Raw genomic sequence first — 17897 nt, 5'->3', positions numbered from 1 at the left:
GAAATCCAATACCAAAGGAATGAACTGCGTTGCAAAAGCCCTACGAAAAAATAAAACGTAAACAAAACAATCGCGCTTTTTTCGCATCCTCTTTCAACCACCTCGAGGAATAATCACTGTTTCATTTTTTTTTTTTTTTTAAAGATTAGATATAGTATATGTATTTTCGAAATTCTTGTCGACATTCCGTCGAATAACCGGTGATATACGATTTTCAGCAATGAATATGTGAAAATTTTGCTTCCTGCTAGTAAATATTATAGATATAAACTTCGTGAAATCTTTGAAGCAGTGAGCAGGAAGCTGTATGATCGAACAATGGGTCAAACGGCGAGGTCCATTTTTTAATTGTGACCTTACAAATGCCAATGTCTTATTGCAAATTACGAAAGAGGGTGGAAATTCAATTTAAAATAAAAAATAGTAGAAATTGTATTTGATGGGTTGCACGGGCGCGGTTGCGCTTTCGAAATGAAATCGGATAGTGTGCTGCATTTAGCGGTACTCGCTTATATTAATACACGAGTGGAAGAAAACTGTGACAAATGCGTAATTCGTCACCAGAGTGCGCTGATTTCTGCGCTAGGAATCGCGAATTTACGAATTTCGTACTTTAGCATTTATTTTATACTGATTTGATAATATGATCATTGAAATATTAATAAAATGAGAGGAACGTGACGGACTTGAGTGACTAATGCATACGTATACCATAAACGATAACCGCTAGTCGATAAAAAATATGAACGTACATTGACTAACTCATTCTTAAATCTCCATACGTTGAAATGTATCAAAATAAGGCTTTCTTTGATTTCTTATATAAATAGTTCTGATATCCTAATACGATACTTTTACCCACTTTCATCTTATAAATATTAGGCTAGGACATATCCACCGTCACTCTTATGCTAAGGACCTAGAATATTATCCGATCAAACGAACTTACTACCTGTACGTGAAGTTCGATCGTAATATAGGTCTGTTCGCGCTGGCTGAACTTTCTGCACTTTCGTGAATTACGCGTTCGTTTTACCGGATATGACGTCAGATGATGCTGTTCACGCCGGAATGTGACGTTCCATGTAACTCACGCAACCACCGCTACGAGGTTACAAGTTTCTCATATACACGCTTCGACAGGCTCTCATTATAACACATTCTATCCCAGTACCTTTAACCACGGCGTTTGGGGTTGATGAGTTTGCCACTGTACCTGAGACGAAACGCATCCTTCAACCATTCTTTTCATATCACACAGCTTTGGCGAATCCCTCTTTACCAACATCCGTACAATTCCTATACCCATCCACAGCCACCAGGGAACACAGAGCCAAACAGAGCCGAAGCGGAAGCAGCAGGAAAAACACAAGCAATAAGCAGCCAACAGCTATAAGAAGTGCTGCAGCTACACTTACACTTTTTCTACACTTTCTGCACTCGGTTTGGACCGAGTGTAAAAAGTGCAGGTTCTATTTCCACGCACGCTATTGGTTGGAATGGATTGTGCAACATAACCTAAAAAATGCATTTGAATTTGTCAATCCAATTTATGTACAATTAAAACAGTTCAGTAATCTGAATGATCATCGTTACAGAAGTTTTTAATAACAAATTACGACTATTCGTTCCTGTTTAAATAAGATCCTGTATGTATTATAAGAATACCATAAATATATATACAATTATCGCGTTCGCGCTGCTTAGCTGCACTCGCTACACCCACTAGCATCCTTAGTGCACTGCTCTAGTTTTTTTTACACTCGCAAGTGCAAAGTGCAGCTAGCGCGAACAGATGAACAGACCTATTGTTGTCAGTCGAAGAGTCAAGATTTTCGTCAATATATTCATCAAAAATTAAATATTGTCTTGAATTTTTGGAGAGAAATTTTGCAAGGCGAGTTTCAACTCCCTATCAAATAAATATAGAAATAATAGTTATTATAACTCCCGCGGGGAGCGTTACAAAACATTGGTATAGTAACACACATCATCTCTTGTGTTGATACTAGGGATGTTGGATTGTTGAAAGAAAATCGATTCATTAAATCGAATCGAATTGAGGTACAACAAATCAATTCCATAATAAATTGAGCACTCAGAGATCGATTCACCCAGAATCGATTTTGTGAATATCAATAAAAAATGAGAAATAAGTGTGATAAAACTGTAACTGTGAAGTGTGAATGGAAGGGGAGATTGAATAGCTAGCTAGTAGTTAGTAGCGCCACTTCTCTCACAGGCACGGGTCTCGTACTCTCGCGTCTCTTCAATTCACGATTCACGACTCACGGGAAAAATTTTCCGAATCATCAATAAAACAGTATTAAAAAATCGATCTCACAATTGAAAGATCAATTCGAATAATTAATTAGTCGGAGAGAATCGATCTGAAAAATCGATTAATCGTTGGTTAATAATCGATTTTGGGAAAAATCGATCCTTAGATCGGCATCCCTAGTTGATACTGTTGAGACGTGGTTGAGACCCACACAGTTCATAGGCGTATTGTTGTAACTGCGTCAGCTTGTTTTTTCCGTTGTATGGTGTCTTTCTAATTAAAATATATTAACGGAACAATCTCGAAAAACAAACAAAAAAATTAAAAAATAGATATTTATCGATTTTTCCCGGAAATAGGACTTATTCTGCTGCGCATTAATTTTCGGACTGAACACTAATCGAAGAATTTATTCAAAGAATAAAAACATATTAAACCGTGCCTTAACCTCTCGTGTCGAGGAATAAAAATTACTTAATCTTGTAATCACATTATCGTCGAAACACGTATGTGTATGTACGTGTAAATTTGTATACGTACATCTTACTTCCGCAGTTAATAAGATTAGCTAATGTAGATTTTCTCGTGGACGCGGACCGGCTTTCTCAATCTATATTAAAATCGTGGTGGTGTTTTCCATTGCAATACGAATGAAAAAATAAATAGTATTTCAGTTCATTTTTCTGAGGAAAGGAAAAAAATTATTTCCTAATGAGTGGTAGAGCGACACACAGGTCAAGAACAACTGAACGTTCTTCAGAAAAGCATAGAAAAAAGAAAAAGTCGAAAAAGCGTTCCAGTTCATCTTCCGAAGATTGTGTAATAGTTACGGGGCAAAGAAATTCTTGTGGCAAAGACAAGCGGCGAAAATCACGAAAAAAAAAACATCGTCGGAGGTATGCAAGTGATTCGAGTTCAAGCAATTCGAGCATAGTCAGATTGAAACTCGATGCAAAACCAAAACGATTACTCGGCGAGCGTCCTGAATTTTGTAAGAATGTTAGACGCAGCTACGACGTTGGAATTCCGCAAGAGTTCCGAAATCAGGGGTTGCTCCGTTTGCATCAAAAAGAGCAAAAGAATGAAACATTCGCCGGGAGTAATTCGGGCCTAATGGAACGGCGGGTACTAAAGGCTCTAGATGAGGGAGCTCGAGATGAATTGTTGAGAAGGCATTCTAACTCTAGTCAAGTTGCTAAGAAATCTCGCAAGTCTCATAAGAGAAGACGGTCTCTTTCTCGCTCCAGTTCATCAAGCCGTAGCAGCTCCAGCGAGACTTCGAGCCTCGGCGACAGTTCCAGTATGTCCAGCTCCAGTAGCATCTCCAGTACGGATAAACGAAGGAGAGAAAAGAGAAGAAAAAAAAAGAAATTGGCAAAAAAATTATTGAAGCGTGAGACTAAAAAGCGAAGGGAGATAAGGCGCAAGTTGAAAAAGATATTGGAAGTCAAATCAGGAGTTTCTGTTGGGAAAACCAAACACCAAATGATCAAAGACCCTGAGGATAGACTTCTTAAAGATATTAATGTTGAATTAGAGGACAGAGCTAGAGCCATGGCTCCAATGACGAGAGAAGAATGGGAAAAAAAACAGAGTATTGTGAGAAGAGTTTATGACGAAGAGACAGGACGACACAGGTTAGTGTTAAATAATTATTGTGACAAGACAACCGAGATTTGTGCAAAAAATAGAAATATTAATCAAAATTTCTTTTCATAGAGCGTTTTAAATCAGGTTTTGAAACTTTACGTTGATTTATTGAATTCCAGGTTGATTAAGGGAGATGGTGAAGTATTGGAAGAGATTGTCAGTAGAGATAGACACATGGCAATAAATAAAAAAGCTACCAAAGGCGATGGAGAATTTTTCCAATCACGTCTCACAGTCAACAAGTGACCTTGTGCACCGTTTATTACAATAAATTCCTCTGGAAATCACTAAACGTTTACTGTCAATAATGTTTTTCGTTTTATTCCTTTGCATCATGTTTAAATACAGTTTATTGCACAAAGCCATGGAAAGTTTTGGACCGGACTTATGCATTCATTTCCAATGAATACAATGCGGCTAAACATAATTTTTGCAAGTACAAAGCAATTCTCGTGACTCGAGTTTCGTTCTAGATTCTCTCAGTCTTGTGAATTTTTTGTTGATTTCATTTAGCGTCACTCGCCGTGCTGGAACAACACTTCTATCTGACCTTTGTCCAGAATCGTCAACATTCTTACGTTTTGAAAAACAAAAGTATTCAAAAATAATAATACGGTTGCACGCCCAAGAAAATCGATAATTTCCTTTCGAATTTCGAACGATTTCACTGTTGTTCTTGATGTAGTAACATCTCAAACAAGCTCTCACCAAGATCATCAACCTGATTATGGTTCGTCTTGGCTATATACACCTTCAAAAATAGTACACGGATAAAAAAAAAGATCACTAATCTTTTTTTTCTTCCAAAAATAATTTTTTTTTTTTTTTCAATTTGTATCTCCCTACAGATAAAACAAGTATTTTTTCTTTTAAATGATCCAGAGGATAAATCAATGTATAAATTATTTGAAAATTTGACATGGTTGTCAAACGATGACTAATTTCGCTGAAAACGTGTCTCAATATTTTTTATGCATACAGATATAATTTTCCATCTATGGATTGATTATTCTCATCATCACGGATGTTAAGCCGATTAACTAATCGACGACTCACGTAAACAACTTGTGCGCTTGAGGAGTATTACAATAAAGCAGGGACAGAAAAACTCGTCCCTTTTTCAATACTTCCAACACCTTTCGGATGCGTGAGTTTTCAATACCATTGAATAAAGTCGGTCGTGTGACCGTCCCGATAAACAGGATCGTCTGATATTGGAGCACGACAGAGAGGACACGTCCGCTCTCTGTCAAGCCACGTTGTTACGCAAGCTTCACAAAATATGTGTTTGCATTGTAGCAGTACAGGATTGGAGAATTCCTCGTGACAGATAACGCACACTGAACCAGCTGCTACTAACTGATCTTTCGAAGGCGATACACCCAAACTCTGAAAAATACAAAAAATAAATATCAATTACATTGGTTTTCACACAAAATGAAAAAATGTACCATGACTATTGATATTTTGAGATGAGATAATTCATCATTTATGATGCAACGTCTTGGAAACAGGAAAGATTTAAAAAATTCTTGCTTATATGATTCACTTTACCACGTTTTGCCACATTTTTTTCAGCGAGCCCCATAAAAGTTTACCCCGCGCCACTACGTCACTGAATTTGTTGTTCGTGTAAATAACCGCAAACAGATGAGCGATGAAGGTTTCCGATCCACCATAGCAGTCCCAGAGATAAAAAAACCACGGATAAACCGTTGCAGTTGATCGATAAAATTGCGAGCAGGCCTCCATCACAAGATAATATTTTCCCTGTATAAATAATACTTTGAAGTAACAATTTGCATCACAATTATTTTTCATTTCAATTTTGTGATAAAAATGACTTAAATAGCCATCCAATTGAGAGAATACTGTCAAATAGCATGTAGAGACGCGACAGCCACTTGACGCCAAGTATTAAGATGATGGATCAGTCGGTAATCACAACCGTGAGTGCGAGAGAGATAGCTGTAAATTTTGAAAAGGAAATTTTTCCACATCGTTCGTTTGATCGAAAAAATAAAAATGTCATCGGATTTTTGCGATCGTGCTGCGTACGATGACATTTTTATTATTTTAATCGGACGAACGATGTCAAAGAGTTTCAATTTCAAAAATTCGAGGTGTGATTACCAACTGATCCATCATCTTAGAAAGAAAAATATAGGGAAAGCAAGTCAAAACGGGTCTCGGGTATATATACACTCGTGATTGGTGGAATTAGCAAATAGCTCAAAAAAATGTGGGTATGGTGATGGTTTATATAACATTTTCAATGAAGCAAACTCACCCTTCTTGCATATGGTAATATTCGTGCCGGTAGACAAGTAACGAAGACTTTGAAGGTAATAGTGAAGAGTTTAAGCACCATATCGGTGATAATAACGGACCACAGAAGTTCGCTCATCGTTTTTGGTACTGTGTACATTCTGAATAATGGTTCTTCGAAAATGTAATCAATTAGAAAAAAACAACCGCGAATATAAGCCAATATACTGAGAAGAATTTTCCAGCTTCCATTCTGTTGTTTCGCTATCTCTCGTTTGAGATCTCTATTGGCGGTTGTAAAAATGATTAAGAGACCTAGAAATTCGATGATACAGGCTTTGTAATCGTAAATACATTTTGAAAGTAATATTATCGCGAATGGAAGACACTTGTTCAGCACATCGAGTAATAAATAGAGCAGATCGCGAGATTCTGAAGTTAGAGGCAAAGTCATTAAGGCTTCTGCTTCGCTATTTCTTCTGTTGTTGTTATTAGCCTCGTTATTGTCGTTGTGGTTGTTGTCGCTAGTTCGATCGCCGGTCGTAGCTTCTCGAATATCGTTCAAATGATTGTCGGCTACTGTTGTGCTATGAAAATCGTGATGATCTTCTGCAGGTTCTCGATCACTGACATCTGTTGTTTCTGGTGATAAATCATCATCAACATTTATTACATAACTTTCTGTCAGGGATGTTCTTGGACCTGAGGCTCGACGCTCTTGCAATCGTCTATTTATCCAGGAAGTCAGGGACACCTCGGGTTGATGCTGTGAACATGTTTTTTCATTGTTAATAACAGATTACCTTGTATTTATTAACACAGAACCTTTATTTTTTTAATTTTCAGTCAACTATATAATGCTTATTTTTGTTTTGTTTTGTTTTTTTTCAGCAAGAAATCATCTCTCTGCGACAACATTGATTTGTACCACGAATGAAAGTCGAACTACACGTTGAGAGGAAATATATCAAACTCGTGTTAGCGGTTCAAATTTTCTTGTCGTCTTGGCATTTATAGGAATGCAATCTACAAAATATGTCAGTCTTTTTGACTTCTCTATTTTACTTTTTATTATTTGCTACTGTTCTTATTTTATTTTGTCAAATTCAGCCGTGATTCTGGAATGAAAATCATCAAAAGATGAAATTCAATATTTTCCCGTTTTATTTAGAAATTTCAAGTGTAGATGTGTGCAAAAATATATCTATATTGTTCTCATGCTGCGAAAACGAATATGCCACGCGTTCAAAATTTTTCATACTCACTGTACAGGTCTGAGCAACTGGGTTGCCTGTGCCTTGCAAGGTAGCAGGCATCCTTTCGGAAAACATTCTGTTTTGATCCATTGTTCTTGTAACACAATTTGGGTAGCTTCTATGTGTAGCTGTTGGCAAAGCTTCAATGGTGCATGCTGTATGCACCATTAATAATCCTGGTGGTGATTTTGTACAAGTTGTCGACTCATTTGTGCCGACTCTTTCTTCTTCTTGAGCCCTGGTAGCAGCGTCAGTCAAAGCGCATCCTGCCATACTGTAGTTTAGCTAATTGTTGTAATTTATGAACAACTTTGTTCTTTATTTTAATATTTTGAATCTGCAAATGTGTAATATGTTTCACTAAATTCTGTTACTTTTGCACTTGATACTTTTATTATAAATGTTTCATAAACATTTACGAGAAGTATAACAATTACATTTTGTGAATAAATCACTTATTCATAGGTTTTAATAATATGCTAAATTATGAACAACAAAATTAATCTTCAATGGCCGTGAATGAAACGTCAGACAATAATAAGTGCAGAGTGCAGGTTGTGTCAAAGTACCACGCACACGTCGAGAAGTAGAATGATAACAAAAACATAAGAAGAAAGAGGTTAGAATTTTGAGGAACTTGTGTGTTAGAAAGCAATGAAAAATGTGGCTAATTTTGTTTGAGATATTCAAGCATAATGGTCATTCGATTGAGGAATTGACGATTATTGATCAAGTGAATTTCCATTTATAAAGGTCGATAGATATACCTTGTTGCACCTAAATATCGCGTCTTCTCTTTGGGGACTCAACTCCATTCGTCTCAAGATTCGCTACAGCCTTGGTTCGTTTTGTTTTCGTTATTCAATAATTCAATGTGAACAAAAAACTGCTGGTCATGAAACAAGTTAATTGTGACAGGTTTGCCTGACAAATTTCGCGAAAATAAAATGAGGTGTATGCCAATATTCGGGAACGTTATTGAACAACAATGCACGTAATTTTTGCCTGGTTTAAACTAACGTCGCGTTTACCCGACGGTCGCGATGCTCGCAGATATACAATAACAGCAGCATTCTGATATCCTGTTACTCGTTATCGCACGAGGAGGCGCGATGGTAGCTAAAACAAAAAAAATACTTCGGATATTATATGGGGCATTCCAAGCCAAATCGACCACTTATGAACTCGATCCCTTTATATTTGGCGGGAACTTTTTTATCTTTTTCTGCTACCAAAAAGATTTTTCAGAATTTTTTCAAATTTTTTTCCTGACCCAAAAATAGTTATGAATTAAAAAAAAATGGTGTTATTTTTGTTCAAAGTGCGACACAACGCTTTCGAAAATTGACTGCACCTGCTGTCATTTATGTATTCCCTTGCGTTTTCTCCACAGTGGGATTTTTTTATTCTTGCGTACTGCAGCATAACCATAGAAAATGACAGGTGTACTACTCAAGAAGTTGCAATAATCGCGATGATGTGGTTACATTTCGAATGACGTTTAAGGAAGGTGGATCGCGACGATACAATGTTGCCATGCTAAACCATGTTAGAAATATTAAAAATTTCAAAATGATAAAAATTTCATAAAATTTGGTAAATGTATTATTTAACCCTTAGTGTGCACACCTTCACAGCGGGACATTTCGTGCACATGGGGTTACTTTGACCCCAGGTCATTTTTGACATCGAATAGCTCGGTAACTATGCGCTTTTCGGAATAAAAGGTTTAGTCACTTTTTGCAGTGAATTGATCTAACTTTAAGGCTGCAAAGTCGAATTTCCAAAAAAATCTTTTTTTTTTTTGTTCAAAAACGTGCTCAAAGTTGATAGTGCGCGTAAAAAGCACTTTTTCGGTTACATCCTCGTAAAAAATTAAATTTTGAGTTTTGAAAAAAATCCTTACAGAGTTTTACAGACAAGGGTCCATGCTTTAAGGGAAAAATAGTCCACTTTGCAACCGTTCCAAAAAGTGTATTTATTTTGGAATATGAAGTGGCTATGCTCCCTACTTTTAGAGAGCGGATAACGATTTCTTAATATTCGGGGTTTTACTTATGAGATGCTCATCTGTAAATGCTATTCATGTGAGAAAAAAATTTTGGGGTCAACCTGACACCAGATGCACACTAAGGGTTAAAAATATATAAGACAATATAAATTTTTTTAGATACTTATTTTAGATAATTTTTCTACCACATAGCTCTTGAGTAATTGAACACTAAAGTTCACGTGTATAAGCATATAGAGTTTACATACATATATACTAGGGTGGCGCAAAAAAATAATATGTTAATTTATCATGTTTCAAGAGCCCCCTCCAAAAATCAAGTCAACAAAAAAATTTTTAAAGGTCGCTCAAGATTTTTAAAAATTCCAAAAATAGTCGAAATTTGAATTTTTTAATTAAAAAATTTTTTTTTCTCGATACACCGAAATATTGTCCAGAAAAAATCAACGAGTTTCTCAAATTTTTAACTGAAAATATTCATTTTAAAAGGTCGCTCATAATTAATTTCATCTTTTATATGCTTTGCTTTCGATGCTTCGAGAGACCTTTAAATATTTATATTGATTATTCATTTTAATTTTCACTTTCAATAAGTAAGATAATGGTTAGAAATACACAATGAGATGGAGGAAAAATCTGACGTAACAAGGTATGATTTTACAATAGGTCGATATTTTTATTTAAACAATTCAAACAATTACGAGAACTAGTTAGCAGAGAAAATGTAATTATATATGAATAGAGCATACCTGTTTAATCAAAACATTTATTGACTCTCATAATGAGTGAATTTGGTACAATACTGAGTGATGTTTTGAACAATTTGTTTTAATAATTATCAAGTAGATTTTACCAACAAAAATACTTCGAATTGTTGTTTGCGAACAAGTACTTTATAATTGAATGAAAGCAAAAATAGCGCAGGCTCAAACACGGTTTGCTACGCCGATAAAAAAATTTTCGTGTTTCTGGTCTATTACCTACATTGTTATATACGATTTTTCCTCCGCTTCGTAATGCATTTTCATCGATTATCTTACTAATTGGAACTCAAAATTCAAATTGATAATCAATATGAATATTTAAATGTCGCTCGAAACAATACAATTTAAGTATATAAAAATTAAAATGAATTTTGAGCGACGTTTTAAAATGAATATTTTGAGTTGAAAATTTCAGAAACTCATTGGTTTTTTTGGTACAAAATTTCGCTGTATTGAGCAAAAAAATTTTTAAAATAAAAAAAGTCAAATCTTAACTATTTTTGGATTTTTTAAAAATCTTGAGCGACCTTTAAGAAAAATTTTTTTGAGCTGATTTTTGGAGGAGGCTCTTGAAACATGATAAATGAACATATTTTCATAGGAGACCCTGAAAAAAAATAGTCGATTTTTTTGCGCCACTCTAATATATACATGCAGTTAATACATCTCGTGCATAAGAACTTCGATTTAATGCTCAATTCTGCGATAACCATGTGGTAAAAAAATTTGAAAAAAATTGTATTTGTGTACTTGATGCCAAAGAATGTTATCACGAAGTTTGATCAAATTCTGATTATTTTGATTTCGTGATCCACCCTCCTTAACGGAAATAAGTTTTTTCAACTTTCCATTTATCATCAAAGAGTTTATCTCGGTGCGAATTTATACTTATAACATGGCCCAGGTCGCGCCTTATCTTGCACTAACTATTCTGTAATACGGATAGTGTTCGTAAAAAAAAAAAAAAATAGTTTCGTTGCCATTTATTTCAAAAACTAGTATCGAAAGGCGTTACGATAAATAAATATGAGAATTGGAGTACTTTCTTAATAAATCATTTTTTATATTTACTTCTCTGGTTAAAAATAATACATAAAACATACAAATAACAGACGAATTGATCGTACGTTTCATGTTTATATGGAAAAAAAGTATCATTTGGTTTTTTCCTCGGAACAAAAGGGGTGAAAGGTGCGAAAGGGGATGATACCATCACGGTTTGGCATTTTTTCGAGAATTTTCGAATAAATTCACGTAAGTATATGTGCTTTGGGATTTGGGGTGCTCCGGTGGAATGTCAGTCGCTCTGGTCCATATGATCGAGGCGACGGTACCCAAAGCTCTGGACATCCACAAAAGGGTTTGATTGAATTCCATGTTCTTGAGGCCGTACAACTACAATTCGAAATTCAATCGCAACAACGAATACATAGAATATTAAATGATATATACTGTAATATCGCATCATTCGAATACGCAATTACTACGTTTTTCATTTTCTTTTCGCTTCAAAAGTAGTCTCTTTTTCAAATATTGAAAACTCTTCTCGCTTCGAACGTTTAAGGAGTTTCGGTACAGGAGATACAATGTTGCCATGCTAAACCATGCTAAAAGCATAAAAAATTTCAAAAAGTTCAGAATTTTATAAAATTTGGTGAACATATTCTTTAGTGTCAAATTTGACAACACAAATTTTTTAAGATTTTTCTTCTATACAGTTATCGAGTAATTGATCACTAAAGTTCACGTGTATAAGCATAGCGTTTCCATATATATAGGTATACATTCCGGGCATAAGAAATCTGCTTTAATTCGTAATTACTCGCGATAACTAAGTAGAAGAAAATTTTGAAAAAATTTGTGTTTTCGCACTTGATGTTGAACAACATTATCACCAAATTTGATCAATTTCTTAATATTTAGACATCTGTACCGAAACTCCTTAAAATACGAAAACGACTTAAAATTTTTGTGAATCTGCATAGTAATTTATCTCGACTAATCGTAATCCCCAGAATTGCGGAATCCCGAGATAGCTTATCGGTTATCGCAATATCTTTTGGGAAATAGAGTTGCCCAAAGCTACGCAAACGATTAAAATTCGGATACTCGAAGTTGAGAAAGTTCAAAAAATTCGAATTTGGGAAAACTTTGTACGGTTGTTGCTGAACATTATGTGCATCCTGCATTCTATAAAGTGTATGCGCAAATTACTTTGAACTCCGCCGCGAAGTTTGAAAACATTCGCATCAGCTAAAAAATCTTTTCGTCGTGAATGGAGGACTTGAAAAGGAATTTCATTAGACCTGAAAGATTGGAGCAGCGATGGCACTTTGTTCCGGCCACAAATTTTTACCGGACGAGTTGGCGATTGCGGTAAGAATTCGTGTGATATCTCTGGAGAGTTTGATATCCGGTTCTTCGTTCATATTTTCTCTGGCAAAGTCTGAGAAAGCCGCGTAACGAGAATCGCTGATAGGTGTTTCTTTGTGGCCGATTATTTCGCTCTCCTTCACGAATAGGGTACTAACGAGATCCTTCAAGGCCTCTCCGCTTGGTCGATGTCCCAGAACATTTTGGATCTTCTTCTGAAAATCCATGTACTGCGCGCGAGGGACCATTATTTGTAGCTATCGTACGAGCGCGGCATCGAAATTAATCGGTTTTTTCATTCATTATTTCCATTGAATTATTATAATTATCAATCGATACCTGAGACATTGTTCCGGTGTTAGGTTCATTGGAATAAGCGAGAACACCGGCGGCCAATGTTTTGCTCAGCTCCAACCGGGAAGCTCCGAGAATTTGGGTCACGTGAGTGCTCGGTATTCCACCATCTTCGTCACTGTCGATCCCACCAAACGATATCTGTGCCAAAAGCTTTCGAGGCTTCGACATATACGAGCGAACGTTCATTCGATCGATTAAACAAATTTCAAAACTTACGCATTCGCGACGATGTATAATCTCAAAAAATCACCGAACGAAGCTTTCTTCCGGTCATCGATCGTATTGGACAAAAGTCCGGAGTTTTCCAGAAGGAAGTCCACCCAATCAGCCCTCTTTTCATCGAATTTCATAAATCCTGCTTCGATGCCTCTATCCGCGTCTCTCGTGAGTCCGACCATCCCTGGCAAAATAGCAAGTAGCTCCATTCCTTCCTCGTAAGTCTTCTGTCGAATAACGAGTTATTCATTTTTCCTTTCATAGACTTTTGTTACGGTTCTCATAATCTCGCAACTTGTTGCGTAACATTATACGGTTATATATATGTTATTCCTTCACGAATATTTATCCTGTATATATATAATAATATATGGACAGATCCATTATTTTGGCAGAATAACAACCGTCCTCTTTACGGCTCTTCTCAAAAACAAAGCTGCTCCCAACAGCTCTACTCTCAAATTTGAAAATCAATATGTCTCTTTTGTCATTAATCTTCTGTGTTATCTGCCTAGAAATGTTAAAGAGTAGAGACGTGATTCATACATAAAATAAAAATCTTCGAAGTGGAAATGTTATCGAATAGATTTGTAAGAGTCGAGTTGTGTTGCAGCAAGTCAACAATTCTACTATCAGTAATATATTCAATAACAGTTCTCCTCTAAATACATGCTCAAAGAGCGGAGTTGTTATCGCGTAGAGCTGTGATATGATGTTAACAGCTACTAGTTAACAACTCTATCGATAGCCATTCTCGATAACAACTCCGCTCCTTAAGAGTATGGATCAGTCGACTAACCTCACTTGAAATTTTCGAAATCGAAATTCTTTGACACAGTTTGACTGATTGAAAAAAGGCTCTGTCAGCCTACGCAGGACGATGGCAAAAATAATCCTCTTAAGAGGATGGATCAGTCGGTCTGTCAGTCGATTTTTGCCATCGTCCTGCGTAGGCTGACAAAGCCTTTTTTTAATCGGTCAAACTGTGTCAAAGAATTCCGATTTCGAAAATTTCAAGTGAGGTTAGTCGACTGATCCATACTCTTAACAACTGCGAATCTGAGTAGAGAACATCCAGAAGAACATATCTACTTCGGTGTAATATTTAATCTCCAATATCTCTATTTATGATGATAATTTCAGAACGTATCTCATCATGAGTAAAGATATTAAAGATCATGGATTATACATGAGTAGACGTAGAGATGTTATGAATTTCGGAGTAAAGATTTTGAGAGCAGAGTTCTTTTTGAATGGAGTCATAAAGAGGACGGTTGTTATTCTGCCATGAAAGTGTGGGCGCTCTCGCAGGTCAGTAATTTTGATGCTGTTTTTTTCCTTGAGAGTACATCAGAAAAGGAGATGATCCTAAAAATTTGAGCCCGTTTCGATCAAACCCGGCCGCTGCTGGAGAATTTTTTGAAATTCCAAAAAGGTCAGTTTTTTAATCATTTTCAAAAGTTTGTATTTCAGTTATACTATGTTTTGGAGATTCCGTTCAAACGGCATTATTTTCTGTGAACGTCCTACTTTTAAGAAAAAAAAAAATAGAAATTAGTGATAAACTCAAATTCGGCTCAGCTGGAAGCTTTCAACTAAAGCACTGCGTTAACAAAATTTTACCTGTTTTCAAAATTCTCCCAAACCTATCAGTTGCCGAAGTAGAGGGTTATTAAATAACAACTGATATTTTTTGTGAAAGTATATTCTGTCGATATCTACCCTATACTTTTTTTTTCAAAAATCGCTGTGTTTGGATAGCTGTAATTTTTTCCTGAGAACTTCGATTTGCTTCAAATTTACAAGAAACTTTCTCCGTTGTGTCTTGGATCCGAGTTATGAATTTTCGAAATGAGTTATTTATTTTTTTATTGTCAGAAATCGATACCGAAATTGACAATCTCATATTTTATTATTGTTTCTGCTTATTTAAGTGGCGCATGAAGTAAATATTCCGTGTTTCTTCAAACAATGTTAGTATGATCGCAGCGCTCTTAAATTTTCAGGTTATTCATGTAGCAAAGCAAATATTCGTGAATATTCGTCAAAAGCAGTGTCACATGATGAGCGTAGGTACACCATATGACAAACGAATTTCAGTAATATATTATCCGAACGATGAATATATAACCTGTAACGATGTTAAGTGGTCGCGACTATCACTGCATATTTGGTGATCGATGATGAGAACCTTTCTGCGAACTCTTAGATTAATTTTTCTATTTTCCAATAAAACATTCTGCTCTCGATGGCATACAAAACTCCATCGAGACCCAATAATTTTTATACTCGCGTTCCATCTCTCGCAATGACTCCGTGTCGACGTCATTTATTGTTAAAAAATTTCTCGTACGGCCAATCGTAAAAAAATAAATCATGAAACTGCTCGATTCTGCTCTTTCTGTTCGGGCTCGTTGGTCAATTTCATCAATTCATGCATGCACGCGTCCAGGCAGGCAGGCAGGCAGGCGCGAATGTCAAAAGCCAACGGAATAAAAACATTCAAATTGGCTCTATTCGAAAATAAATTTATGAGAGCGAAAAATCGCACGGTGTGAACCGTAAGGAACATTTTTTTCGCCAGTAAAAGTGTTTCTTTTTTTTCATTTTTTTTTCTTCTACTGGAATAAAAGAAAGAAAAAAGTGGTGGCACGAAATATCAATGAAATCAACTTGAATATTTTTAGTTATCGAATGGCTGATGACATGGAGAAAATATCTCGAGAATAATAAGTCAACAAAATTACCGGAGCCATACGCATATTTGTATACAGTCGCGCTTCCGTAATATGTATCTCCTAATAACGTTAGAACAAATTAATGAATTTGTCAATTCGTTGGTCGGGCAAACAATTTATTTTAGAGTTCACGGTAAAAATTGTTTTACTCCGGTTGAATACTAAAATCGTTAAACTCACCTCCCAAGAATCGTAGCTCATATTTCTTGTGGTACCAATTTCATTGAGACCTTTTTCCGTTGCGTTAAATGCGCTGAGTACTACAGACAATTTAGTTAAGGGAGTTACGTATTTGGGAAAAGCCTTGAAAATGCGACCTACGAAGGAACCATCTCCAGACTGGAGCCACCATTTTTTTTGTCTCTGACGTCGTAAGTTCCAGTCTTCGACGAGAGAAGCGGTTTGTTCGTAGGTGGGTACGTCTCCGGTCAGGAGGAGCCAAAATACTGCTTCAGGACTCGGTGCATTGCTGTGACGTGGCAAAAGAGCGAGCACTTCCGACAAGGTTAAACCTCTGTAACGAAGCTGCAATTGCGATTTTGGCAAATAAACGCATTATGAGTTTTTTTATGAGTTTTAAGACGTTGAGTCGAGAAAATTTCGTAGATCTTTACATCGGAATGTCTCCTTCCGTTTTGAGGCAAACTTTTTATTTCGATTATTGGATAACGGATAATGTGGTCGTTGATGCGGAGTGTTGGATGCGGAAAGGAAAATTCATCAGCCTCTCAACGAAATTTTTCCTTCAATGCGGTATTTCTTTTACCCCAAACGTAGAATCAGCTTCGCAAGTTTCCCTGACCAAAGTATTTACGCCCTTGAGTCCCTCGTAAATATCGTCGATGGTTATTCGGCTAATAACGGTCGAGCCATGCTGCGATCGGAGCTTCCTCAGTAGGTCGTAATGGAGCGGTATTTTTTCTCGTACGGCCTCTTTGAGATCGATACTTGGACTCGGTGTTCCTCGAGTGGTGCTTACCTTTGTGCGGTTGCATCGACCCGCACCCCCACAGTTATTACACGCACGCTTCCAACGATTAATTAATAAACGATCGATGGAAACAAATATCTGGTGGTACTAACCATTGTAACGTGTCGCTTGGCGCCTTTCCCTAGTGGCTTGTACATCGATGACGAAGCCGCCTCGTTATTCTCCTCTTTGATACTTCCATCGCTTCTCAACTCTCTCCTCGTTATCCGAGTTCGATTAAACGGCGGACATTGAAACCCTCGGCGGAATAAGTTTAACATAGTTTCTCCACACTTTCGAGTCTCCGAGGATCAATTCCGATTCATTTGATTCCCGGTTTATTGCGCTTATCACCTTTTCGAGCTGTTCCAAACTTTACGATCGATACGGAATTTTTCGCGTTTATCTTTTCATGCATTCCATCTTATATTCATCACTCTTAGTTTTCTTTGATTTGTAAATATTTAACGAGAAATTTCATTTGACGTTTATTTCACGGTAAAGGGAAAGAGAACAAATTTCGCCCAACAAAACAGAAACTCGTAACTGATGCTCAGCTTTATTTTCGGTCAATCTTCATTTTTTTTTCTCTCTCTCTCTCTCTCTCTCTCTCTCTCTCTCTCCTTTTTCCGTTCGAGATATTGAAAAATAATGGAGGGAATCGGAACGATCGATCGTATACTCGCAGGCGCAGATGCTTGGCAATGGCAATTAATTATTTTCGATAATAATCGAATTTCTAACGAGAAAACTTTTGTTCCTCCTTCCTCGCGTATTATCAAGTTTTTTTGCAAACGCAGTCTCCAAACTTTGTACCAATTCAACTTTAGTTGAAAACGAACCATTTATTTAGGCATTCGGTCATTTTATTATCCAATGACAGTTTCTGCTCGGCGAATTACGAACGATATAAAACATCACGGAGGAAGGATATAACCCCTGACAAGCACACTGGGTTTGTAGGTACTTTTAACCCAGTTTGAAGTGCTCAAGAGTTTTTTCTCGGATCATAT

The 17897-nt window shown here is 36.4% G+C and overlaps 3 protein-coding genes across 4 annotated transcripts; 1 reads left to right on the top strand and 2 right to left on the bottom strand.

Annotated features, from left to right (window-relative positions):
• Positions 1-2032: 2032 nt before the first annotated feature.
• On the top strand, positions 2033-4223 carry LOC122407385 (ADP-ribosylation factor-like protein 6-interacting protein 4). Its single transcript, XM_043413563.1, has 2 exons — positions 2033-3918; positions 4051-4223. Exons 1-2 carry the CDS (start codon positions 2993-2995, stop codon positions 4175-4177), a joined length of 1053 nt encoding a protein of 350 aa, XP_043269498.1. The 5' UTR covers positions 2033-2992; the 3' UTR covers positions 4178-4223.
• A 2-nt stretch (positions 4224-4225) lies between these two features.
• Positions 4226-8523, bottom strand: LOC122407383 (RING finger and transmembrane domain-containing protein 2). 2 transcript variants are annotated; one of them, XM_043413561.1, is made up of 5 exons: positions 8223-8523; positions 7465-7792; positions 6222-6965; positions 5486-5701; positions 4226-5320 (listed from the first exon to the last, which is right to left on the bottom strand). In XM_043413561.1, the coding sequence occupies exons 2-5, from the start codon at positions 7726-7728 to the stop codon at positions 5087-5089; spliced, it is 1458 nt and encodes a 485-aa protein (XP_043269496.1). In that variant the 5' UTR covers positions 7729-7792; positions 8223-8523; the 3' UTR covers positions 4226-5086. The 2 variants fall into 2 exon arrangements, with proteins under 2 accessions (XP_043269496.1, XP_043269497.1); XM_043413562.1 differs by having other exon boundaries at positions 7465-7721.
• A 2566-nt stretch (positions 8524-11089) lies between these two features.
• LOC122406304 (probable citrate synthase 2, mitochondrial) lies at positions 11090-17302 on the bottom strand. The gene is made up of 7 exons (XM_043411699.1): positions 17264-17302; positions 16681-16992; positions 16095-16439; positions 13177-13403; positions 12943-13075; positions 12537-12833; positions 11090-11625 (listed from the first exon to the last, which is right to left on the bottom strand). Exons 1-7 carry the CDS (start codon positions 17300-17302, stop codon positions 11443-11445), a joined length of 1536 nt encoding a protein of 511 aa, XP_043267634.1. The 3' UTR covers positions 11090-11442.
• Positions 17303-17897: the final 595 nt, after the last annotated feature.

Source organism: Venturia canescens, chromosome 2 (genome assembly GCF_019457755.1).
Source record: "Venturia canescens isolate UGA chromosome 2, ASM1945775v1, whole genome shotgun sequence".
Lineage (NCBI taxonomy): Eukaryota > Metazoa > Arthropoda > Insecta > Hymenoptera > Ichneumonidae > Venturia > Venturia canescens.
Note: the sequence above shows the minus strand (reverse complement) of the source record. Positions and strands in the feature narration are given on the sequence as shown.

Excerpts from the sequence above, each read along its gene's own strand:
- LOC122407385 (XM_043413563.1), top strand. The coding sequence starts at position 2,993 with ATGAGTGGTAGAGCGACACACAGGTCAAGAACAACTGAACGTTCTTCA. Across the intron at positions 3,919-4,050 it reads GAAGAGACAGGACGACACAG|GTTGATTAAGGGAGATGGTG; the intron begins GTTAGTGTTAAA and ends ATTGAATTCCAG.
- LOC122407383 (XM_043413561.1), bottom strand. The coding sequence starts at position 7,728 with ATGGCAGGATGCGCTTTGACTGACGCTGCTACCAGGGCTCAAGAAGAA. Across the intron at positions 5,702-6,221 it reads TATTACCATATGCAAGAAGG|GGAAAATATTATCTTGTGAT; the intron begins GTGAGTTTGCTT and ends TTATTTATACAG. Across the intron at positions 5,321-5,485 it reads AAAAAATGTGGCAAAACGTG|AGTTTGGGTGTATCGCCTTC; the intron begins GTAAAGTGAATC and ends TGTATTTTTCAG.
- LOC122406304 (XM_043411699.1), bottom strand. The coding sequence starts at position 17,302 with ATGCATGAAAAGATAAACGCGAAAAATTCCGTATCGATC. Across the intron at positions 16,440-16,680 it reads AAGCTGATTCTACGTTTGGG|CTTCGTTACAGAGGTTTAAC; the intron begins GTAAAAGAAATA and ends TCGCAATTGCAG. Across the intron at positions 13,404-16,094 it reads TGAGCTACGATTCTTGGGAG|AAGACTTACGAGGAAGGAAT; the intron begins GTGAGTTTAACG and ends GTTATTCGACAG.